Source organism: Thalassophryne amazonica, chromosome 6, assembly GCF_902500255.1.
Source record: "Thalassophryne amazonica chromosome 6, fThaAma1.1, whole genome shotgun sequence".
Classification (NCBI taxonomy): Eukaryota; Metazoa; Chordata; class Actinopteri; order Batrachoidiformes; family Batrachoididae; genus Thalassophryne; species Thalassophryne amazonica.
This window is the reverse complement of record NC_047108.1, coordinates 121,712,408-121,739,238: the sequence shown is the minus strand read 5'-3', so window position 1 is coordinate 121,739,238 and position 26,831 is coordinate 121,712,408. Positions and strand designations below refer to the sequence as shown.

At 44.5% G+C, this 26,831-nt stretch overlaps 1 protein-coding gene across 1 annotated transcript in view; it reads left to right on the top strand.

Moving 5' to 3' along the window:
• Window positions 1–10,740: 10,740 nt before the first annotated feature.
• The window catches only part of calcrl2 (calcitonin receptor-like 2), a 158,302-nt gene continuing 142,211 nt past the window's right edge, over window positions 10,741–26,831 (top strand). The window contains exon 1 of the mRNA XM_034173295.1: window positions 10,741–10,959. Coding sequence (XP_034029186.1) covers window positions 10,904–10,959 — 56 coding nt within the window. The 5' untranslated portion in view covers window positions 10,741–10,903. The remainder of the gene's footprint in view (window positions 10,960–26,831) is intronic.

The following is a 26,831-nucleotide window of genomic DNA, read 5'->3' as shown; positions in this document are numbered from 1 at the left end:
CAAAAGGTTACTGTCAAGCAGTCAGCTGAGAATATTACCTTCCAGGTAGAACGATATCTCGGCAAAGAGGTGGAGACGTCGTCCTGCTGATGTACCCCTGCTGATTGGTAACAGCTGTTGCAGGTGATGCGTGACAGCTGTCACCCTAGCTGCTCCTGTGAGGCGGCTGCGCCCTCTGGTGCCTGGAGCCCGCACTCCAGGCAGGGCGCCCTCTGGTGGTGGGCCAGCAGTACCTCCTCTTCTGGCGGCCCACACAACAGGACCCCCCCCTCAACGGGCGCCTCCTGGCGCTCGACCAGGCTTGTCCGGGTGGCGGCGGTAGAAATCGGCCAGGAGGGCCGGGTCCAGGATGAAGCTCCTCTTCACCCAGGAGCGTTCTTCGGGGCCGTACCCCTCCCAGTCCACCAAATACTGGAAGCCCCGGCCCATCCTACGGACATCCAAAAGCCGGCGTACAGTCCAAGCCGGCTCGCCATCGATGATCCGGGCAGGAGGCGGCGCCGGACCCGGAGTACAGAGGGGTGAGGAGTGATGAGGTTTAATCCGGGACACATGAAACACAGGATGGATCCACAGTGAGGCCGGCAGCTGAAGCCTCACTGCGGCTGGACTGATGACCTTCAGGATCTTGAATGGGCCGATGTAACGGTCCTGTAACTTGGGGGAGTCTACTTGGAGGGGGATGTCCTTTGTGGATAACCACACCTCCTGCCCAGGCCGATACGCAGGGGCCGGGGTCCGCCGACGGTCTGCATGGGCTTTTGCCCTCGTCCGGGCCTTTAGCAAAGCAGAACGGGCGGCACACCACACCCGATGGCACTTCCGCAGGTGGGCCTGGACCGAGGGCACACCGACCTCTCCCTCAACCACCGGAAACAATGGGGGCTGATACCCCAGACATACCTCAAAAGGGGAGAGGCCGGTGGCTGAAGACACCTGGCTGTTATGGGCATACTCGATCCAGGCCAAATGGGTACTCCAGGCCGCCGGGTGCGCAGCAGTCATGCAGCGCAAGGCCTGTTCCACCTCCTGGTTTACCCGTTCTGCTTGCCCGTTGGTCTGAGGGTGGTACCCGGACGAGAGACTCACCGTGGCCCCCAGTTCCCGGCAGAAGCTCCTCCAGACTTGCGAGGAGAACTGGGGACCGCGATCGGAGACGATGTCTGTTGGAATCCCATGCAGCCGGACGACGTGGTGGACCAGGAGGTCCGCTGTCTCCTGGGCTGTTGGGAGCTTCGGGAGGGCCACGAAGTGGGTCGCCTTGGAGAATCGGTCCACTATCGTGAGGATGGTGGTGTTACCCTGGGACGGCGGGAGGCCCGTGACAAAATCCAGGCCGATGTGGGACCAGGGGCGATGAGGCACGGGCAGCGGCTGGAGTAAACCTGATGCCCGGCGATGGTCAGCCTTGCCCCTGGCGCAGGTGGTGCAGGCCTGGATATAATCCCGGACGTCGGCCTCTAGGGACGCCCACCAGAAGCGCTGCCGGACAACTGCCACGGTTCTTCGCACCCCTGGATGACAGGAGAGCTTGGAGCCGTGACAGAAGTCCAGGACTGCAGCCCTAGCTTCTGGTGGGACGTATAGTTTGTTCTTCGGCCCAGTTCCGGGGTCCGGGCTTCGTGCCAGGGCCTCCCGGACGGTTCTCTCTACGTCCCAGGTAAGGGTGGCCACGATAGTGGACTCCGGGATGATGGGTTCCGGTGGATCCGACAACTCCGCTTTGACTTCATCTTCATGCACCCGGGACAAGGCATCCGATCTCTGGTTCTTGGTCCCGGAACGGTAGGTGATCCGGAAGTCAAAACGGCCGAAGAACAGTGACCAGCGGGCTTGCCTGGGGTTCAGCCGCTTGGCGGTCCTGATATACTCCAGGTTCCGGTGGTCAGTGAAAACCGTGAATGGCACGGACGTTCCCTCCAACAGATGTCTCCACTCTTCAAGAGCCTCTTTCACCGCAAGGAGTTCTCGATTGCCGACGTCATAGTTCCGTTCGGCCGGGGTCAACCTGCGGGAAAAATAGGCACACGGGTGAAGGACCTTATCGGTCTTCCCGCTCTGGGAAAGCACGGCTCCTATCCCTGAGTCCGAGGCGTCCACTTCAACCACTAACTGGCGACTAGGACGGGCTGCACCAGAACGGGTGCAGACGAGAAGCGCCGTTTCAACTCCTTGAACGCGGCATCGCAACGATCCGACCAGGTGAAGGGGACTTTTGGTGAGGTCAGGGCTGTCAGGGGGCTAACTACCTGACTGTAGCCCTTAATGAACCTCCTGTAGAAATTTGCAAAGCCGAGGAACTGTTGCAGCTTCCTACGGCTAGTGGGTTGGGGCCAGTCTCTCACCGCCGCAACCTTGGCCGGATCAGGAGCGACGGAGTTGGGGGAGATGATAAACCCCAGGAAGGACAAAGATGTGCGGTGAAAACTCACACTTCTCACCCTTCACAAACAGCCGGTTCTCCAACAACCGCTGCAGGACCTGACGTACATGCCGGACATGAGTCTCAGGATCCGGAGAAAAGATGAGTATATCGTCTAGATATACGAAGACGAATCGGTGCAGGAAATCCCGCAAGACATCATTAACCAATGCTTGGAACGTCGCGGGGGCGTTTGTGAGGCCGAACGGCATGACCAGGTACTCAAAGTGAGCTAATGGGGTGTTGAATGCCGTCTTCCATTCGTCTCCCTTCCGGATCCGAACCAGGTGATACGCATTTCTAAGATCCAGCTTAGTAAAGATTTTGGCTCCATGCAGGGGGGTGAACACGGAATCTAATAATGGCAACGGGTATCGATTGCAAACCGTAATCTCATTCAGCCCCCTGTAATCAATACATGGACGAAGTCCGCCATCTTTCTTGCCCACAAAAAAGAAACCTGCCCCCATCGGGGAGGTGGAGTTCCGGATCAGCCCGGCAGCTAATGAGTCCTGGATGTAGGTCTCCATTGATTCGCGCTCAGGTCGTGAGAGGTTGTACAGCCTGCTGGACGGGAACTCAGCGCCTGGAACCAAATCAATGGCACAATCGTACGGACGGTGCGGGGGAAGGGTGAGTGCCAGATCCTTGCTGAAGACATCAGCAAGATCGTGGTACTCAACCGGCACTGCCGTCAGATTGGGAGGGACTTTGACCTCCTCCTTAGCCTGGGAACCGGGAGGAACCGAGGATCCTAAACACACCCGATGGCAGGTTTCGCTCCACTGAACCACCACCCCAGATGGCCAATCGATCCGGGGATTGTGCTTTAACATCCATGGGATGCCCAAAATCACGCGGGAGGTAGAAGAAGTCACAAAAAACTCAATCTCCTCCCGGTGGTTTCCAGACACCACCAGAGTTACTGGTTGTGTCTTGTGTGTGAGTAAAGGGAGGAGGGTGCCATCTAGTGCCCGCACCTGCAATGGCGAAGGAAGCGCCACCAGAGGGAGCCCTACCTCCTTTGCCCATCTGCTGTCTAGCAGATTCCCTTCTGACCCCGTGTCCACCAGTGCTCGGGCTTGAAGGGTTAAATCCCCCGCTCAGGATTGTGACTGGGAGTCGTGTGGCAATTTGTGTGTGTCTCACTTGAATGTCTTGAACCCCCCTTAGCCCAGTCTCTAAGGGTGAGTGTTGACGTTTTGGCCGTTTGGGGCAGTCTCTCTGTGTGTGCTCTGTTGAGCTGCAGAGAAAACACTCTCCACGGATCAGCCTCCCCATTTTGGCCCTGTGCGTTTCCCTAACAACGTCACCAGGGGGAGCTGTTGCCCCACAAAGCGCTGCGGCTGTGGAGCGTGGGGAGGGCGGCCCCTTTTCGAACCTGGAAGGGAGAGGGGCGGCGCGTATCCGGTCACGTCCTTCGCCTCGCTCCCGACGGCGTTCCTCTAACCGATTGTCTAATCGTATAACGAGATCAATAAGCCCGTCTAAATCCCGCGGTTCATCCTTGGCCACCAGGAGCTCCTTCAGGACCAACGACAGTCCGTTTACGAAGGCGGCACGGAGGGCAGTGTTATTCCAGCCGGACCTCGCAGCCGCGATGCGGAAGTCGACTGCATAAACAGCTGCGCTCCGGCGCCCCTGTCTCATTGACAGCAGCACGGCTGAAGCGGTCTCTCCTCTATTTGGGTGATCGAACACTGTTCTGAACTCCCTCACAAACGCATCATATATCAGAAGGAGCCGTGAATTTTGCTCCCAAAGCGCTGTAGCCCAAGCGCGTGCCTTGCCGCGAAGCAGATTAATGACATAAGCTATCTTACTAGTATCAGTCGCGTACATGACGGGACGTTGTGCGAAGACGAGCGAACACTGCATAAGAAAGTCCGCGCACGTCTCCACACACAACCTCCGTACGGCTCTGGAGGGCTTATGTATGCTTCCGGGGAAGGTGGGAGGGGTCGTTGAACGACCTGTGGAACGTCACTGTTACGCACAGGGTCGACAGGAGGGAGAGCCGCAGCAGCGCCCTGAGGGCGCGCTTCCACCTGCGCGGCGAGAGCCTCCACCCTGCGGTTAAGGAGGACGTTCTACTCGGTCATTAAATCCAACCGAGCCGTGAAAGCGGTGAGGATCCGCTGCAACTCACCGATCATTCCTCCTGCGGACGCCTGTGCGCCCTGTTCTTCCACTGGCCGTTCAACAGCCGGTTGACGCCCCTCGGGATCCATGACGCTGGCCGAGATATCCTGTTGGGAAAGTGTCGGTACACGGACCCACAACAGGGGGCGCAAAGGAACGGACAATGGAGTAGGTCAAATAACAACACTTTACTGTTGTGAATGTGCACAACAAATACAACAGATTACAACAATAGATCAGAATCAATTCACAAAGGTGTCGTGTGGGCAGGCTCGAAGATAGGAGACACCTGTCCAAAGCAGAACCGGAACCACACGATTTCCTCCGCCACCAGACCCCGGGAATACTGGAGCCGCCAAGTCCCGAACTCCCAGGTGGCCACTGCCTCCGCGTGTCGGACCTGGTACTGCTGGCGAGGAACAAAAACACAATTAAAGGTGGGCGCGTTTGCACCCAGTAATCCGCACGGCAGGAAAGCTACCTCCACCTCTCGTTGGAAAAAAGGTCTGTTATCACTCACAAAAATCACAAAAGGTTACTGTCAAGCAGTCAGCTGAGAATATTACCTTCCAGGTAGAACGATATCTCGGCAAAGAGGTGGAGACGTCGTCCTGCTGATGTACCCCTGCTGATTGGTAACAGCTGTTGCAGGTGATGCGTGACAGCTGTCACCCTAGCTGCTCCTGTGAGGCGGCTGCGCCCTCTGGTGCCTGGAGCCCGCACTCCAGGCAGGGCGCCCTCTGGTGGTGGGCCAGCAGTACCTCCTCTTCTGGTGGCCCACACAACAAGTTCCCTGAAAAGCCTTCAGTTAATTCAAAATGCTGCAGCTAGAGTGCTAACAGGGACTAGAAGGAGAGAGCATATCTCACCCATATTGGCCTCTCTTCATTGGCTTCCTGTTAATTCTAGAATAGAATTTAAAATTCTTCTTCTTACTTATAAGGTTTTGAATAATCAGGTCCCATCTTATCTTAGGGACCTCATAGTACCATATCACCCCAATAGAGCGCTTCGCTCTCAGACTACAGGCTTACTTGTAGTTCCTAGGGTTTGTAAGAGTAGAATGGGAGGCAGAGCCTTCAGCTTTCAGGCTCCTCTCCTCTGGAACCAGCTCCCAATTTAGATCAGGGAGACAGACACCCTCTCTACTTTTAAGATTAGGCTTAAAACTTTCCTTTTTGCTAAAGCTTATAGTTAGGGCTGGATCAGGTGACCCTGAACCATCCCTTAGTTATGCTGCTATAGACTTAGACTGCTGGGGGGTTCCCATGATGCACTGAGTGTTTCTTTCTCTTTTTGCTCTGTATGCACCACTCTGCATTTAATCATTAGTGATTGATCTCTGTTCTCTTCCACAGCATGTCTTTTTCCTGGTTCTCTCCCTCAGCCCCAACCAGTCCCAGCAGAAGACTGCCCCTCCCTGAGCCTGGTTCTGCTGGAGGTTTCTTCCTGTTAAAAGGGAGTTTTTCCTTCCCACTGTCGCCAAGTGCTTGCTCACAGGAGGTCGTTTTGACCGTTGGGGTTTTTCCGTAATTATTGTATGGCCTTGCCTTACAATATAAAGCGCCTTGGGGCAGCTGGGGGGAGCTCACGGACCCAGATAGGCTGGCTGGGGAGCTCACGGTCACCTCCGTGGGAGAGTCGGGCTGCTCATCACCTCTCGGGGTGTCCAATTCAGGTCCGGAGGCTGCCTACTCCCTGTCGGGGAGCGACTCTGAGCTCCGGGCCCGGCAACAGGAGGACCCAGATATTAGCACCATAGTGGGGTTGTTGGAACGGAACACGGCTAAACTACATCGTCGGCTACTCAAGGGGTCCTCTGCCAAACTGAGGAAACTTGGAACAGATTTCAGCCGCCTATCAATGGTAGGTGGACTGCTGTGTCGGACTGTGCGGCCGACAGCATCTGGGGAGGACCAAATTCAGGTGGTGGTCCCCTCATCTATGGTGCCTGAGGTCCTGCGACAATTACATGGGGAGCCTACGGCGGCCCACTTCTCGGCGGAGCGAGTGTGGGAGACGGCCCGACGGTCTTACTATTGGCCCTTCATGTTGAGAGACATCAGACGCTGGTGCGAGCAGTGTGAGGCCTGCCAGACCCGCCGGTGCCCTGTTCCCAGACTGAGAGCACCTATGGGGGGGGTCTCAGGTGGCCCGTCCACTACAGAGGGTGGCGGCAGACATTTTGGAGTTACCTTTGACCTCCAGGGGGAACAAATACGTTCTAGTGGTGGAGGATTACTTCTCCAAATTTGTTAATCTGTACGCCCTGCCAAATCAGACAGCGCAGACGGTGGCTCACTGCCTGTTTGAGGATTATGTGTTGGTGCATGGGGTCCCTGAAGTCCTTCACAGTGATCAGGGCCGCCAGTTTGAGGCAGAAGTGATTCAGAGCCTGTGTCAGCGATTGGGCATGAAGAAAACACGCACCACAGCATATAACCCCAAATCTGATGGCATGGTGGAGCGTCATAACAGGACTCTGATTGATCAACTGACTAAAATGCTGCTGTCGCATGGGGGTGAATGGGACTCGTATGTGAAGCAAGTGGCTTTTGCCTACAACACTTCTAAGCATTCCAGTACCCAGTTCACCCCCTACTTTCTCATGCACGGGCGTGAAGCGCGGGTTCCAGCTGACGTGCATGTACCATCAGGTATTCGAGACCGTGGGGGCGCGGGGACGCAGGCGGAGTATGTGTCGTCTATGGCAGAGAGGTTGAAGTCTGCATTCGGCTTGGCTCAGCTCAATTTGGCAGAATCTCATGATCGGCAGAAACTGTACTACGACGAAAGTGGCTGTCACCGCGCCTATGGTGTGGGTGCACTGGTGTGGCTGAATAATCCCACTGAAAACCGAACCAAGTTGGCGCCACACTGGAAAGGCCCCTATCAGATTGCTCGCATCAGGTGGGGAAGATGCCCTGACATACCGCATTGTTAACCCTCTGGACTCGATGGAATGAGCCCAGGTTGTTCACCATGACAGACTCAAGCCATACACTCTGCCGCTGCCGACGCATACACCTCCTGCTGCTCCTCTGGCCTGCAGTCCCATCCGGCCAGTCGTCAAGGCCCCGGATGTGGAGGGTCAGTCTCAGGCTGCGAGTGGAGATTACGGACTCTGGGGGGATTTGGGGGCATTGGTGCCCACTCGATCTTGTGGGGGAAGAGAGATACAACCTCCAGCGCATCTCAAAGACTTTATTAGGTTTTAAGTCCAGTGCAGCGCATTTGTTATGATTTTACAGTGACTGGTGGATGCTAATTACATCCGATTATTCAGGAGTCTGTTATACTGTTTTTGTTGATGTTATTGTTTGTTATGATGTATGTGCTTTGTTTACAGTGGTACCAGAAACGAGGACGTTTCATGTTGAGGGGGAGACGTGTGTAACAGACTTTCTGATGTCTTTGCTTTATTTATTTCCTTTATTTACTGTGAAGCTGCACAGGGTTAATGTTGGCACTGTTGTGTTGCCGTAGGCGGGAGGCGAGGAGCGACGGGGTCCCGTTTTGTGTGTGTACGGGAATGTGCGCGGAAACGTGCAATAAAGGAGCCACGCTGTTGCTGCGCTCGAACGGTCCACAGTTGTCCCGTCTCCTTTTTTTTAATATTTCACGCCTGTCAAGAGCCCACAGAGGAGCCGCTACACTACTTTTTACATATGTAAAGAATAAAATGCAGCAGTGGCAAACTGTAGCCAGCCAGAATATAATGAAAATAAAAGATACCCAGATACAAAATCATGAGAAAACTTGCTGTGCATCTTTGAGTCACAATTTCATCTCAAACATTATCCATTTTTTTTCACACGCTGTTTTGCATGTAATTTGCTGTTTTTGTGGGACAGTTGACCAAATGAATACACAAACAGCAGATGGCAGTGTTGTGTCGCACTGACATATTATGAACTAGGGACGTTATAATTTATTATTTTCTGGACCCATTTAGTCCTAAATAAATAACCCACTGGAACATTAATATATTTACATGTTATATTTTTAATGGAATAAAAATATTAGTTAATTTTGTTCAGTGGATTATATATATATAAATTTTAAATATAAATAAATATATATTTATAAATTTTAAAATATGCAAACAGATAAACAATGGATTTGTTGGCTCACAATATGGATTCTTACTAATAATTCTTATAGCTTCCTTTTGAAGTAAAAATATAGGAATTGTATTAGTTTTGTAGGTGGTTCCCCAAACTTCAATACAGTAGGTCATGTATGGAACAAGTAATGAGTGATATAAAGGTAACTAATGAGTGTTGGGAGAGAGGGTGTCTTGTGCTTCATACAAAATGGCAATGATCTTTGACATTTTAGATTTAACATAATTTATGTGTTTTCCAACTTAGATTATCAGCAATAAAGACTCCAAGAAATTTAGTTTCATTTACAAGTTTAATTTCAATATTGTGTACTAGTACATTTCTCCATAAATTCCTGGGCTTATTTCAAAATATGATACCCTTTGTTTTACCAAAGTGAAGTGGCAATTTGTTTAAATCAAACCATTCTTTAATCTTCTGTAGTTCCCTCTCCATTGTGTCCAGAACCTGTCACAAATGGTCCCCACTATATATATATGCCTGGTTAGTACTTGGATGGAAGACCTCTTTGGAACACCAGCGGCTGTGTGTGTTTCTCCAGGTAAAACTGGAGTTGTGTCAGGAAGGGCATCCAGCGTAAAACTTGTGCCAACTGCCTGTGCGGATCTGGCTTTAACCGCTGTGGGAGCATATATATATATATATCACTTCACATCACTTCTGTTTTCTTTTCCTTAAAATTTAAAAATTCAAAGCCAACTGAGCTTTAATATCATTTAAACATACCAGAAGCTGTTTCAAGGGAAGAACATCATTCTTTTTCAAGGGCAAGTAAATTTGGCAATCATCTGCGTAGCAATGGAATGAAATCCTGTGTCTTGGATTCTTGTTCAAGTGGTGATGGACAGGTTGACAGATGAGATAAGACAGGAGTCTGCATGGACTATGATGTTTTCAGATGTCATTGTGATCTGTAGTGAGAGTAGAGAGCAAGTTGAGTCTAGTCTGGAGTGGTGGAGGTATGCTCTGGAGAGAAGGGGAATGAAAGTCAGTAGCAGCAAGATTGAGTACATGCATGTTAATGAGAAGGAGCCCAGTGGAACAGTGCAGTTACAAGGAGTAGAGGTGGTGAAAGCAGATGAGTTTAAATACTTGGGGTTAACTGTCCAAAGTAATGGAGAGTGTGGTAGAGAGACGAAGAAGAGAGTGCAGGCAGGGTGGAGTGAGTGGAGAAAGGTGGCACAAGTGATTTGTGATCAAAGTATATCTGCAAGAGTGAAGGGGAAAGTTTACAAGACACCAGTTACGTGTGAGACCAGCTATGTTGTACGGCTTAGTGACAGTGGCACAAACAAAAAGACAAGAGGCAGAGCTGGAGGTGGCAGAGCTGAAGATGTTGAGATTCTCTTTGGGAGTGACGAGGATGGACAGGATTAGGAATAAACATATTGGCATGTTGGCATAGTGATTAGCACTGGTGCCTCACCGCAAGAAGGTCGTGGGATCGCATCCCACCCTTTCTATGTGGAGTTTGCATGTTCTCCCCGTGTCTGCATGGATTTCCTCCGGGTAGTCCGGTTTCCTCCCACATTCAAAAACATGCTTATTTAGGGTCTGCTGCTTTTTCTGCCCCTGACCAAGGCAGGGTCTCTTCATCTGGAGTTTGTCCCCAGGCGCCGGACTGTGGCTGCTCACTGCTCTTAGTGGTTAGATTGTGTCCAACTGTAATTAGGATGGGTTAAATGCAGTGGATGAATTTCATTGTATGTATGTTTAATGACAATAAAGGCTCTATTCTGTTCTATTCTATCAGAGGTACATTTCAGATGAAGCAGTTTGTCCATCTATGATTTTAGCTCAGTTTACTCAAAATTCCTCACTCCAGCTAAATCACTGAACTAAAAAAAGTTGGGAAAATAAATATATTTTATTTAATTCATCTAGGGCTTTTTTGGTGCAAATCCAAGCATGGGATTTAAAGTAATATGGAAAACAAAGCACTGTTGTCTCTTGTTATTACTGGGCAAAATAATGCATTAAAACTATGTCAAAGTAAAAAAAAATCTCACAGAAATATATATCAGTCATTAAACTGGGACCATAATTGTCTTACGCTGTCAAATCCTCTGTTGTTCTTGTTAATGTTTTATTGTGAAGTGCTGAGCGGAAGCTGTGCCTTTGTTGCTGCGTGTGACTTGACCGCCGTGAATGAGTGGCCGTGGTTGCTCAGTGTTGACAGCATGAGACATTTGTCCACTCGGTTCGTGCAAACATGGGTATATTTGGAAGAAAAAACAGTCTGACAGCTCAGACAAAGAAAGAACTGAGGTAAGAATCTCTTTGCTGTTTTATTTTCAATCTACAGCTGCCAGATGTTGACATCTGTGCGTCCTTTATCTATAACAGCGTTTTAATGGAGCTTTACTGAAATGTCATAAATCCAGTTTTGATTATTCAGAAAAAGAACCAGTGCAACAGTAAACTCTGAAAGTTAAGTAAAAAATATAGCCCTTATATATTAAAAGTAAGGTTACTGTTGGAACATTGCAGTGAAGAAAGTGCGTGAAAAATCACAAACAGCAACGATGAATTATGAGATTCAGCGAGAAGATTCTGCAGCTATTAAAGGATGTTTGCAAATCGTATTTATTATATTCACAGCTGAACATTACAGATTTGTGCATCTGATTATTTTGTACCCAATGAGGGTGAACGCAGGTTGAAAGAAGGTCACACCCAGTGTCCATGTGTTACAACCTCAACACGAGAAGAAAAAACCATCACGTGTTTGCTCTTTCTTGGGTTAATTAAAAACTAATCAAAGACTGTGTCAGTCCAGACAAAATAGATGGATGATATGGAGCACTGGTGATGATTCTGAGTGGTTGCTTTAACTTTTAAAAGGAGCCTACATGTGTCTTAAATTCATATTAAAGTGTGTAGCCCAAAACAAACAAACAAACAAACAAACAAATAAATAAATCTCATCTGAATCCTTAAAATAACCCATTTTCCTCTCAACTTGTCTCCTGCTTGAACTGCCTCCCTCGCTCCCTCAATAACATATTTATACATTTGTTGTTGATAATAATAATTATAATGACTGTTTATATCGGACTTTCCCAGGAATCAAGGCACTAAACAAAATAAACTGTAATAATGAAAGAATAAATGACAATAATAAAAAGAGGTCTACAACAGGGCACAAAAAACCCAAATTAATGAGCTGATAATACAGAGAAAATGTAGAGAAAAGGTGCAATTTATACTCCAGTGTGTCTTATATATGGGTTTTAAATCTGCAAGAGGTATTTTTATTACAGGTGCAACCAATCCAATCTCAAGGCCGTTTTTCACGGCAGTTCACAATGACATCAGGAAATGTCAATTAATTAGTTTGTGATACTGTCACGAAGATGCAGCACATTTTGTGTCAGGGGCACAAATTTATTTCGTGATGGGGCATGAAATATGGGGTGACAGTGGGGAGTCTGGGGGGTTATGGTTCAGGTTCGGGGAAAGGAGACACATTATGGTTTATGGTTAGAGTTAGCAGAAGGGGTATGGTTAGAAATAGTAAAACATCACGGAAATGTCACTCATTTCATGACGGGCAGAAAAAAAGCGTGAGACTGGGCCGTTAGTTCTGATGTTTTCCATCCTGGAACTGTTGTAAAATCAACTGCTACCTGAAAACTTTGTATTCAATACACCATCATAGCAAAACCCAAGCGTAAAAAAGATTTTAAAAAATTCTAAAATATTAAAGTCTTTTTTTTTTTCTTTTTCTTTTCTTGTGAGCTGATGGAGAAATGTTTGCTGATGGCACTTTGATGTGGCATGTTGAATAATGGTTTCTGTTTCACCTGCAGCGTATATGTCACAAACTAGAACACAACTTAACTCGTTTTACCCCTCTGGCAACAATTGTTGCCGAAGTGTATCACTGTCATTTTCTACTCACAATAAAAAATCTCAAAGGTAATAATGCAACTTTTTCCACTTATTAAAAAAAATCTGGGCATAAACGGGTTAAATTTTGTTTAAAAAAAAAAAAAAAGAGAAGAAAAGAAAAACCTCATGAATCATTTAATCATTGAATGTTTTTACATAAGCATGATATATATTTTTATGTTTGAGCTACAAGAATAGGCAACGTTGTTGTCAGGAAATGTTACACTATGGAAAAATGCATTCTGTAAGATGCTAGCGAATCTGAAATTGTCTAACAAGAAAGGGGAGATGTTATCCTCAACATAAAGCAAAGTTAAAAGTGATATACCATTTTATATGTGATTTATGTTTTTATGTTTCAGCCACTAGACAAAGCAAGATTTTTGTTGGGATATGTTCCATTATAGAAAAGAACATTCTGTTAAGTGGCAGCTAAAATGTTAAATGTTAAAATTTATGTTTTTAAGTTTAAGCCTAGAGATAAGGCAATATTGTTGTTGGGAAATGTTCTATTGAAAGGAATATTCTGTAAAATAGCTTATCTGAAATTGGCTAAGAAAGAGCAAATGTTAACGTCAGCGTAAATCAAAATTAAAAGTGATATAATGTGCCACTTTTTATGATTTATGTTTTTAAGTTTGAGCCACCAGAGGAGGCAAGAATTTTGTTGGGAAATATTCAATTTTAGAAAAGAACATTCTGTAAGATGCTAGCTAATCTGATATTAGCTTACAATAAGCGCCTTGGGGCAACTGTTTGTTGTGATTTGGCGCTATATAAAAAAAAAATTGATTGATTGATTGATTGATTGATTGATTGAATAAAGACCAAATGTTAACCACACCATAAATCAAAGTTAAATGTAATATAAGAGATTAGATTAGATTAGATTAGATTAGATAGAACTTCATTAATCCCTCGGGAAGACTCTCTCAGGGAAACTGAGGTTCCAGCAGCATTGTATAGCAGCACACAGGGTAAGAAACACACAGAGTATCAAAAGTAAAAAAAAAAACAATTTGCAAAATGTAAATACAGATATAAATACCCAAAATACTGCCCACTACTGGTTTACTGGCTACTACTGTTCCTCTCCTTCCTGTCCTCTGTCTTCCTGTTACTCCTCCCCCTGAGTGAGGAGTTGTACAGTCTGATGGCCTGAGGGACACATGAGTCTTTCAGTCTGTTGGTCCTGCACTTGGGAAGGAGCAGTCTGTGGCTGATGAAGCTCCTCTGGTTGCTGATGGCAGAGGGTGCCTGGCATCGTTCATAATGTCCAGCAGATTGTCCAGTGTTGTTTTCTCTGCCACCATCACCAGAGAGTCCAGCTTCATGCCAACCACAGAGCCAGCCCACCTGGTCAGTTTGTCCAGACTGGATGCGTCCTTCTTGGATGTGCTGCTCCCCCCAGCACACCACGGTGTAAAAGAGGACGCTGCTACCACGGACTGGTAGAACATCCACAGGAGTTTCCTGCAGATGTTAAACGACCTCAACTTCCTCAGAAAGTACAGCCTGCTCTGTCCCTTCCTGTACTGGTGATTAGTGTGGGTTGTCCAGTCCAGTTTGCTGTCCAGCCACAGCCTGAGGTACTTGTAGGAATCCACAGATCCCACCTCAGCTCCCTCGATCAGAACTGGTTGCGGTCTTGGTCTGGACTTCCCAAAGTCACTGACAAGTTCCTTTGTCTTTGAGGTGTTGAGCTATAGATGGTTTGTGTGGTACCAGACAGCAAAGTCCCTCACTACACTCCTGTACTCCTTCTCTCTGTCATCTCCGGTGCATCTAACAATGGCTGTGTCATCTGCAAACGTCTGCATGTAACACAGCTCAGAATTGTAGCAGAAGTCCGAGGTGTACAGGGTAAAGAGAAGAGGAGCCAGCACCGTGCCCTGGGGTGCTCCAGTGCTACTGATCACAGTGTCAGATGTGGTGTCCCTCAGCCTGGCATACTGCGGCCTCTCGGTGAGGAAGCTGGAGATCCAAGTGACCAGGCAGGGATCCACTCACATCCTGTTCAGTTTGTCCTGAAGCACAAGGGGCTGGATGGTGTTGAAGGCACTCAAGAAGACAAAGAAGAGAATCCTCAGTGTGCCGCTTCCCTTATCCAGGTGCTAGTGGACTCACTGTAGCAGGTAGAGGATGCCATCCTCCACACCAACACCTGTCCTATATGCAAACTGCAGACAGTTCTGGGCGTGTTGTACCTGGGGTTTGAGGAAGCTGAGGAAGAGCCGCTCCAACGTCTTCATCAGATGTGAAGTGTGTGCCACTGGTCGGAAGTCATTAAGTTCGCTGGGACAGTTCTTAGGAAATGTAATGATGCATGATGTCTTCCATAGGGTGGGCACTCTCCCTAGCTGCAGGCTAAAGTTGAAGATACGTTGTAGTGGATCTCCCAGTTCAGTCGCGCAGGTCTTCAGTAGTTGGGGACACATCTTGTCTGGGCCTGCTGCTTTCCTGGGATGAAGCTTCCTCAGCTGTCCTCTGACCTGGTCCACAGTGATGTGTGGAGGAGGTTGTGTTGAGGTGGGGGAGGAGGAGGGGGCTACTGCTGTGATGGAGGAGAGACGGCTGCAGTGAGGGAGAGGGTGGCGGGGGCATGGACTGCCCAATTTTAATGATTTATGTTTTAGATTTGAGCCACCAGATGAGGCAACATTGTTGTTGGGAAATGTTCCATTATAGAAAGAACATTCTGTAAGATGTTAGCTAATCTGAAATTAGCTAACAAGAAAGAGCAAACGTTAACTTCACCTTAAATCAAAGTTAAAAGTGATATAATATGCCACTTTTTATAATGTATGTTTTTAAATTTGAGCCACCAGAGGAGGCAGGATTTTTGTTGAGAAATGCTCATTATAGAACATTCTGTAAGATGCTAGCTAATCTGAAATTAGCTAACAAGAAAGTTAAATCAAAGTTAAAAGTGATATAATATGCCACTTTTTATAATGTATGTTTTTAAGTTTGAGCCACCAGAAGAGGCAAGATTTTTGTTGAGAAATGCTCATTATAGAACATTCTGTAAGATGCTAACTAATCTGAAATTAGCTAACAAGAAAGTTAAATCAAAGTTAAAAGTGATATTATATGCCACTTTTTATAATGTATGTTTTTAAGTTTGAGCCACCAGAGGAGGCAAGATTTTTGTTGAGAAATGTTCCATTATAGAAAAGAACATTCTGTAAAATGCTAGCTAATCTGAAATTAGCTAACAAGAAAGCGCTAATATTAAATCAAAGTTAAAAGTGATATAATATGCCACTTTTTATAATGTATGTTTTTAAGTTTGAGCCACCAGAGGAGGCAGGATTTTTGTTGAGAAATGTTCCATTATAGAAAAGAACGTTCTGCAAAATGCTGGGTAATCTGAAATTAGCTATGAAGAAAGAGCAAACATTAAATCAAAGTTAAAAGTGATATAATATGACACTTTTTAGAATGTATGTTTTTAAGTTTGAGCCACCAGAGGAGGCAAGATTTTTGTTGAGAAATGTTCCATTATAGAAAAGAACATTCTGTAAAATGCTAGCTAATCTGAAATTAGCTAACAAGAAAGCGCTAATATTAAATCAAAGTTAAAAGTGATATAATATGCCACTTTTTATAATGTATGTTTTTAAGTTTGAGCCACCAGAGGAGGCAGGATTTTTGTTGAGAAATGTTCCATTATAGAAAAGAACGTTCTGCAAAATGCTGGGTAATCTGAAATTAGCTATGAAGAAAGAGCAAACATTAAATCAAAGTTAAAAGTGATATAATATGACACTTTTTAGAATGTATGTTTTTAAGTTTGAGCCACCAGAGGAGGCAAGATTTTTGTTGAGAAATGTTCCATTATAGAAAAGAACATTCTGCAAAATGCTGGCTAATCTGAAATTAGCTATCAAGAAAGAGCAAACATTAAATCCAAGTTAAAAGTGATATAATATGACACTTTTTAGAATGTATGTTTTTAAGTTTGAGCCACCAGAGGAGGCAAGATTTTTGTTGAGAAATGTTCCATTATAGAAAAGAACATTCTGCAAAATGCTGGCTAATCTGAAATTAGCTATGAAGAAAGAGCAAACATTAAATCAAAGTTAAAAGTGATATAATATGACACTTTTTAGAATGTATGTTTTTAAGTTTGAGCCACCAGAGGAGGCAAGATTTTTGTTGAGAAATGTTCCATTATAGAAAAGAACATTCTGCAAAATGCTGGCTAATCTGAAATTAGCTATCAAGAAAGAGCAAACATTAAATCCAAGTTAAAAGTGATATAATATGCCACTTTATATAATGTATGTTTTTAAGTTTGAGCCACCAGAGGAGGCAGTATTTTGTTGGGGAAAGTTCCATTATAGAAAAGAACATTCTGTAAAATGCTAGCTAATCTGAAATTAGCTATCAAGAAAGAGCAAACATTAAATCAAAGTTAAAAGTGATATAATATGCCACTTTTTATAATGTATGTTTTTACATTTGAGCCACCAGAGGAGGCACGATTTTTGTTGAGAAATGTTCTATTATAGAAAAGAACATTCTGTAAAATGCTAGGTAATCTGAAATTAGCTAACAAGCTAACGTTAACGTCAACATAAATCAAATTTAAAAGTGACAAAGCACATCACTTTTCTGTTTAGATTGTCTTATGTGGAACTCATGTTCCCTGTGATTAGCAGGGCAAACATAGGATCAAGTAAATCAGGGAGTCAGTGATTGAGTCCACACAATTTCCGTCACTGTCTCTGTAAAAATGACTGCATATTTAGCTCTGGGAGTTTGGTTTCTAAAAGATACAGGTGAGGACCATTGAACCACTATTTTGAGCCGTGTTGCCATCTTTTAACATACACAATGACCTTAAAATTAAAGGCAGACAGACCAGTGAAGTTGCTTGTGAAGCCGTGTTGCTAATCGTAGGCTTTAGTGGCCACCTTCAAAACCCTACGATTAGCAACACGGCTTGACAAGCAATTTGAATGGATTTGATTTTGCATGTTGAAAAAAAAAATCCCAATACGTCCCATGTGTAGCTATCAGAACCCAAAATTGCAGAGCAGAATATGCACTTGTTTTCAGTGACTATGTTTACATGGACAACAATAATGTGATTAGTAATCATCTTCTAAGGAAGACCATATTTAGATTACTGTGTTTGCACAAGTTGTTTAAAGAATATTCCATTTGTACCCCTGTGTACATGAGTCATGGCCTCATTACGTCCCCTGTGTTTTATGTGTTCCAAAATGCTGTGAGAACTCCAATGAGAAGTCTGCAGTGCACTTCAAGAATCAGACTAAGATTCGAACACTCCACATGGCTTCATTAGATTGTTGCTTACTCCATTTAGGACCTTATTCTGGTTAAGGTAATCATTTTTAATGCTGGTTACATGGCTTTGTCTTATTCTGACTATTGTCTTAACTGAGTTAATTTCAGACTATCACAGTTGACTTACATACGAGTATGTGAATCCTGCTAATCATAGGTAATATGTTCATACTTGAAAAAAAAAAAGAATTCTCGTGGAGGTGCTATATGACCATTATGTGTGTGCTATAACCTCTATATACAGAGTCATGACAATGAAAGATTTAAACAGTATTTTATTTCCACTGAGCCACAAATCCAGCATCTTTCAACAGGACCCAGTGCAAAGTACACACACAGAACCATGCATGTACTTGCAAACCAATATCCATTACTTGCACATGTAAATTGTTTTCATAATGAGGACAAAATTATAAATCTCCTGCATTTCAGTTTTTTTTTCTTTTCTGTTTTTTTTTTTTTTTTTTTTGCATTTAATAAAATCTAAATGAAGCTGACTCAGGCTTTTTGCTTTCATTGAAAATCTCCTCCATTAAAAATGCTAAAATCTCTCTTTCAGCATCACGCAGAAATTCTTTCCACAAATTAACAAAATAATGCAAAGTAAAGAACTGCTGGATCCCATACAGTGCCAAAGGGTCTCATGGGACATTAAGGTCAAGTCCACAGGAAACACCTGAAGTAAACGAAGTTTGGTATTTGCAGGTATAGATTATAACAATGCTGGCTCTTGGATGGTGTTTTCAAGGATTTGCATTGCTGATGGATGATTTTCATGCACATTCACAGTCACCAGTGAAGCCTGCAGAGTTGCACTGCACTTCACATTGTGATCTGTTCTCTGTCTCGCCTGTCTCTCTGCTTCTGTGCAAAATCAGACTTTTGCTTTGATTCATTTGAAAATTTGCTGGTGTTGCTGAGGTGTACATTTTCGAGATGAGCTGGATCAAACAGCCTCATTGATTCTGTGACAGACATTTTTGACACATTTGCCTCTATGGCTGATGATTGTCTTCCAGCTGATGAGACATTTAAAAAAAAAAAATACAGTGTCGCCCATCGTCCTGTCTCCAGGATTCTGCTCATTTTTAATCACCTACTCTCCTCCCCCTGGCAGTTCCTATGCAGATGCATCTGCAACATGTGCAGCTTTCATTTGACCACCAGAAATAACTAGTTTTGTTTAGAAAATCTGCTTTTTCACCACTACATCTCACGTTAATCAGCACACTGATCAGAGCTCAGCTCATCATTTGACTTTTAAACATGTCAGAATGATTCCGGGAGTGCAGCGTGTGGTGGCGTTTGTTCGTGGGAACCTTTTCAGTTCCCCCCTCCTCTGGTGTCTGGCTGGAACATGCTGCTCTGTGCCAGGCAGCTATCAATGTATTAATAGGTATTTTGGCTGATCCTTTGCTCCCAAGCCCCACTTGCTCCACACTGCCCCCTGGCCCAACAAGCCCCCTCCCCCAAGTACTTGACAAATGCCGTGCTTATTTTAGACTCAGCGGATGATAAATGACACGACGGGGTTACATACTGTGTGTAAATAATAAGTACTAGAGGGTGAGAGTGTGTTGGACAATTACTGCTGCAGTGTTGCAGGTGAAAACTGAGCAAAAAAGTAGACAGTTTTTTCTGACTGTGCACAACCCGCTAGGTTGCAAGATGGCCCCAACGCAGAGTATTTTAGACCACTTTTTTACCAATAATTTCAGATCATTTGCAGGAAAAAAAGAGTTGGAGTTTTGGTGGCGCAAAATCTGACCAGCAGACTAAATATGTTTCTTTATCAGCATGGTGGTGCAAGATGGCGGCCTCCATGTTGGTACCTGCTCCCATGTGGATATGAAGGACTCATTCTAAGCTTATGAAAACACACTGATTCCTTGTTGTAGGCACATATACTAATGATAATAATGAACGTGTGGTTATGAATGCTATATATTCCATTCCTGCTAATAAACACTCCTAAATCCTACACACTGTAGCTTTACAGAAAGCACCTTATTTGACTATATGTGGTATCTTCAAGTTTACTACATGTATTGCAAACAATAAGTGTATATCATAACTCATAAACTTATATCTCAGTGTGTAAAGCACATCAGCCTCATGATTAGTCCATGACCACCTGGGATGGCAAAACCTTTGACGTGGTATTTTAGCTACCAGTGTTGTAGTAAAGTAACTATACAGTTACTTTTAGTTACTTTATACAGTTACTTCATTAGCAGCTTTATGCAGTTGCTGTATTAGCAGCTGCCGACAACTTACAACTAATAAGTAATGTAACGAATAAGGTAACTAGTAATCTAACTTGGTTACTCTTAAGATTGAGTAATCAGCATAGTAACTAATCAGCAAAGTTGCTAATAGTTACTTTTCTGAGTAGTCAATGTTAAAAATACCCAAGTTACATTATGAGTTACTTTATCAGTTACATTCAGCAGCTGCTAATGAAGTAACTGTATAAAGTAACTGTAAAAAGTAACTCATAAAGTAACTTTTCAAAGTAACTGTGGCAACACTGTTGGCTACCATTATTGTTACCGGCACTGTTACTGGAAAACAGGTGCGAGGCCTCTGTTCCCACTGTGAAATCTGCACAAATGTAACAGTTCAGTTGGCTATATTGACTTTAAAAGTATGATAACCATCTCAGGGTGGTAGCTCCAGGTTGGGGGGGGGGCAATGAAGAATTACACAGAGGTCAAAATTATCTTGTCTGATCATTGGGCTTCCAAAAAGGTAGAGTTTGGACTGTCTATAACTAAGCGTGTGAAGTTATAGGGTGAAAACAGTAAAAATGGTGCAAAGGGTGAATTTCAGGTTGTATTAATAGTGGAGCTAATAGGATTAATAAATGGAATTGTTTTGACTGTGTTGAATGGTCTCCAAAGTAATGGTCAAACAAGGTCAACATCCATTGAATTCTATGACATATGTATATTATCCCATAATGTGATAACTTAATAGGTGACAGGTGGCACAAACTATTACCTTTTAGAATTCTATTAGCTCAGCTAATTATTTGCAGCACTTTTTTTTTTTTTTTTTTTTTTTTTTTACCAAAACTGGACCAACTTTAAGGGCCCCCTTCACACATGTACAACTCAGGGTGACTCACTGCGAAACAGCTCGTATGAACGAACCACGAAACATTGCGCTGACGGGCAGGCGTGCACGATCCCGGTGCGATGGCTCATGCACACGACGGTGTGTTTCAAGCAGGAACACATGCACATGTGTTGCAGGGGGAGCTGACACTCTGGCATGCCACAAGTGCACTCGGCAACTTCACAGTCGTGGGGCACTTAGACAAATTTCACATCCAGCTCGACAGTGATTGTCTGCAGACTGCTTTCATGATGATAGTACGAATGGCCACACATTTTCTAAGCGCCATGCAAGCGGTGTTAGCTGTCCATGCGTGTCACCTGGAATTTGGCCGACACCTGCCGTGAGAGGGTTTGATGGGCTCGCACAGCGCACACTCTGTCTTTCAGCCGCTGGTGTGCACAAATAGTTGTAGCAACAGGTGTACGAGGCGTTGGAGGCAGGTACGATTTTACACGTTTTGCATACAATTCCTGCTTCATGCGTACTTTATGCGCAAATTGACCAAATTCGCACTATGTGTGAAGGGGCCCTGACTTTTGACCCCTGTACAAACTGACACAGCTCGATAACATTCAGTCATAGTCCAAACTGTATCTTTTTGGAATCTTTATGATCAGACAAATAATGTGGTGTACTTTTCAATATGATTGGAGAATTTTTAAATTTTGACCACTGTGTAATCCTTCATTGACTCCCACCTGGCTACAGCTACCCACCTGGGATGGGGGGTAGCTGTAGCCAGGTGGGAGTCATACATACAGTCATCATGCATACAGTAAATATTACCATATCCAAGGGTATGAAGTATGGGTGCCATCCTAGGTGATGATGGAACACCCACTTTCAAGGGTCTGGTGGAAGGCCTAGATCCCTTTCATCTAGTTTGTCCAACAACTTACAGCCTGTGAAAATGGAGGCGCACTGTATGTGTGTTATTGTTTCTGTCAGAGAGGGCAAACCAGAGGGGAGTTTATGTCTTCTGGGACAAAAAAAATCTGTGTGAGTGAAGCAATGAGATGAAAAAGGAATCAGAGAAGCTGCTTTAGTGGTGAACACGGTGTCAGGGTGACATTATCTGAGCGCTGTGTTGGGTCGCGCTGACTCCCACACTGATTGATAGGTGTGAGGCTGACGTGGTTACTGGTGTATTAGTGATGATCTCCATTCCATCTTCTCCCTGACTGCAGCAGGTCATCAGCCTGTGTGGTGGGAAAGTTTTTGTTTTAAGGGTTAAATCCTGACCCTCGTAGGGGGAGTCATGGCCCTGCTCTCTTCTGCTCTGTAGCTTTAGCGGCCCCAGGGACAAAAACTACAAACAAAAAAAAGACACAGTGTGGCATAGCTCCAAGCAGAAGGATCTATTTTTGTATTCAGTGATGGGAAAATAACCAAGTCCGTCATGGCTCATGCACGGACAGCAAGTTTGCTGTAAATCCTGGTGCTGCTGGTGTGTTGGCTCTCATTAGTGATTTGCAGAGTTAGAATTAAGAGCCGACTGTACTTTCCACCTGAGGCGAGAAACACTACACTTTACTGCTGTTGTCTGATCATTCATAATGGAAAACAGGAGCGAGGCCTCTGTTCCTACTGTGAAATCTGCACAAATGTAACAGTGCATGGTGTGGAGGTCAAACTAAAAGTACAGTCGTCTTACAGTGCAGGCAAAGAGCTGATAAGGAGAAAACATTCATGACTATTTGGACACTTTGCAGGGTGCAAATGGTAAATGGACTGCATTTATATAGCATCAAAGCACGTTCAAAGCACTTTACAAAACCCTCACATTCACCCCAATGTGAGGGTGCTGCCATACAAGGCGCTCACTACACACCGGGAGCAACTAGGAGATTAAATACCTTGCCCAAGGGCCCTTAGTGATTTTCCATTCAGGCTGGGATTTGAACCGAGGATCTTCTGGTCTCAAGCCCAATGCCTTAACCACTAGACCATCACCTCCCCTGTTAATCTGTTAAGGGGGTGCAGACCCCCTTAATAGATTAATCCAACCCTGTAACCATATGGATGATTTTTGTGCTCTGTATCTGATAAGGTTTGGTCTTAGATATCAACCTCATCAGTGTTTGGTGGACTGGCTAACATCATGTTGGAGATAGTTCACTAGCTTCAGTTATGCTAAACATATCCAGCAGTATACCCTAGCTAGCTCATCAACAGCATTAGCGATAGAGTAAAATATAGCTCATATCAATAGACATTTTTATAACATCCAAAAGATATATATTGTTATGTTACAAACCCTTACATGCAATGTTATGAACTACTATTTTATTTGATTCTAACCCTACGGTCACTTCAGCTACAAGAGACAGAGACAAATTGGTGACCTGCTATTCATTTTCTGTCAGAGTGACGTCTTGGAACAAGAGACAACGGTCACTATGCTGCTAGCTAGACAGGGCCAAAACAGACAAGATGTCTATTTTCTGCAAATGTGGAGCAAGGCGATACAGCGACTGCCAGTCCAAGCAAAAAGGCAGCGTGATGCTAGCTGGTTACTCGCTTGAACAAAACAATCCAAGATGGCGGAATAAGCTGAAACAGTTGTATTTCTTTATAAATATACTTGTAATATATTTAGCTTTTTTCTCATATATTTTGCAAAAATTAGCAAGAAACTAAATACTTCTAAATCTGACAGTGCTGTTTTTGTAACCAGATAACACCTCAACAGTGATTTAGAATTTCAAGGAGATGTTAGCATGTTAACTAGCGATACAGGATCATCACTGTAAAGGACGTTGGACTGAAACACATCAAGCTAATGTTGGCTCACTTAAGCAGTCATGGAGGAAAAAGATCATCGTGACAATGTCGGGTTTTCCCATCCTTTATAATCTTTCATTAAACATTGTGCACGTTAACAAGCTGGCCATGCCCTCGGAATGCCCATCAAGTGAAAAACATTAAATGGTCATCGTCCTCATTTGTTGGAAATGTGACCATAGGGTAACTGTTTCCAGAAGGATAGTTTAAGGTGAGACCCAAACACAGACATATTAAAATACTGAAAAACATTCTGACTTGAATTGGTTATAATTATAATTCTGTAGTAGAAATAATTATTCATGACCTTTTTATCTAATATGCATTTAAGGCCATTTAGTTCTTGTTTTCATGACATAGTCATGTAAATAAATTATTGTTGTTCACTCTCTTGTTGTCAAATTGAATGGGCAAAGACATATGACATTTGGAAAGAGCACAAAGAACTGTTCCTAATATTGGAAGGAATAAAATTAAGTTGGTTGACCATCTGTTAAAATGCCCCCGTGGAGCTCCTCCAGGTGCATGCAACTGGAAAAAGAACCTGATTAAAATCATCATATTTATTCTTATTGTTTCTTTTTGGTGACTCTAGTTACTCAGGGTCAATGCAACCGTTACAGTAGAGATTCACATTGGGATTTGGCAGAGGTTTTATACCAGATGCTGTGAAACATGGGTAGCTCCTAGTGTTCCCAACCAAATATTAATCAGGATCTGCTCTCCTTAACCTCTGAAATCCAACAAGATCAGATGGGCACATGGCTGCTTACGATGACGGGATTACATCCAGTATGGACTGGAATCACTTTAGGGTTCCTCAAGAAGCTGAAGAATATGATTTGGGAGGCTGGGCATAGTCTCCTGGACTGTCATACTCTGTACCTCCATGAATCATTTATTTTTGCTGCTCCCTTTCTTTTGTTTGGGGTTGCCACAGCAGATGAGATATGAATCTGCATGTTGGTGTGGCACATTTTATGCCGGATACCCTTCCTAAAGCAACTACAGATCTTGATGTACATGTAGAATATGTCACAGGTAGCCTTGAACCGGGGATCTTCTTTTTGGAGGGCAAGCATGCTAACCGCTGTTACCACAGTGCTACCCCAACCTGGATTAAATTTTATATATCCTATCTGCTGTTGGTCCTGAGGCTCACTGGTGCTTATCTCCAGATTCCGTTGGTAAGCGTGTATGACTCACCCTGGACAGGAAGCAGGTTACTTCCTCAGTCAAGGCCGGTACCCACTTGAAGCTGGGTGGACAGAGACCGTGCATATGGACTGTTTTGTTCAAGTTCGTATTAGACAGGTAGCAGGAGCTGGATTTAAACCCAGGTCTACATATCAGCAGGATGTGCTACCTGGTCTACACCCAATCTGGACATGTAGTGAAAAATCAATAGGACAGAAGGAAACTCTGATTTGGGAATTTATTTTATCCATCATATTGAAATCACCTCCTCTCAGTGTCTAATCCCGAAGTTGTGTTCTCGTATTATAAGGATGTTAGCTGAGTTCCCTCTCTGTCAGAGTTCCTTCCAAGTCCCTTTGTGTAGGTGTAACAATGGCTTATTTTTAACCTGTTGAGCTGTGTGTGGATTTGTTTAGAGGTAGAGAGCGAAGGGAGGAAGTGGTTGCAGGATGACAGCTGGAGATAATCGCGTCCACCACGCACACAGTATACCCTTGGGGTTTGTGCTGCCTCGCTGTGGTTCACTTAATCCCCCTCTCTAAAGCAAATAAGTGAATAATATCTGAGCAGATGCAAACACTCTCATGTGCTTCTGGATGTTGAAATGACTTTAAGAGGAAGCTCTGTCAGTTTGTCTGATTGGATGTAAGTTAAGAGGAGCTTGTAAAAAAAAGGCCTGAGGGAACTCAGGGTCATTCCTCAAACTAATGTCAAACATTTGTTTGACATTAGTAATGTTTTTTGTATTTTGACTGTCAAAACAAATAGTCAAAGACTGAGCACAGTTTCATTCTCACTGGGTCAATATTTACAGTTAGAATTATCATGAATTATTTGGGTTTACCAGAACATTATGTGGAAACCCTTTGCCTTAAACTAGTTACATTTTCAGACATGGTGAAACTAAACAGGTCAAGTTAACATGGAACTTTAATTGTATGTTACACACTTAGCCTGTTGTTTCACCTATTGAAAACGTAACTAGTTTAAGGCAACGGGTTTCCACATTATTTTCTTTTGGGTCAGGGGACGGGGGGGGGGGGGGGGTGTTTGCTTTTGGCTGCCCCAGAAAATCTGGTAGAGGTCTGCATTGGGATTTGGCAGAGATTTTACATGGGATACCTTCCCAATGCAACTTAAGCACTACAGGGAGAAGCATGGGCACCTCCTGGTTGTCTCCCAGCCAAGTACACAGTAAATTTTGCAAAGTAAAATATACCCTGCTGGGATAACATTTGGCCCCAGTCCAAATAGAGTTTATATATATATATATATATATACACACTCAACAGAAATATAAATGCAACACTTTTGGTTTTACTCCCATTTTGTATGAGATGAACTCAAAGATCTAAAACTTTTTCCACATACACAATATCACCATTTCCCTCAAATATTGTTCACAAACCAGTCTAAATCTGTGATAGTGAGCACTTCTCCTTTGCTGAGATAATCCATCCCACCTCACAGGTGTGCCATATCAAGATGCTGATTAGACACCATGATTAGTGCACAGGTGTGCCTTAGACTGCCCACAATAAAAGGCCACTCTGAAAGGTGCAGTTTTATCAAACAGCACAATGCCACAGATGTCGCAAGATTTGAGGGAGCGTGCAATTGGCATGCTGACAGTAGGAATGTCAACCAGAGCTGTTGCTCATGTATTGAATGTTCATTTCTCTACCATACGCCGTCTCCAAAGCCGTTTCAGAGAATTTGGCAGTACATCCAACCAGCCTCACAACCGCAGACCACATGTAACCCACCAGCCCAGGACCTCCACATCCAGCATGTTCACCTCCAAGATCGTCTGAGACCAGCCA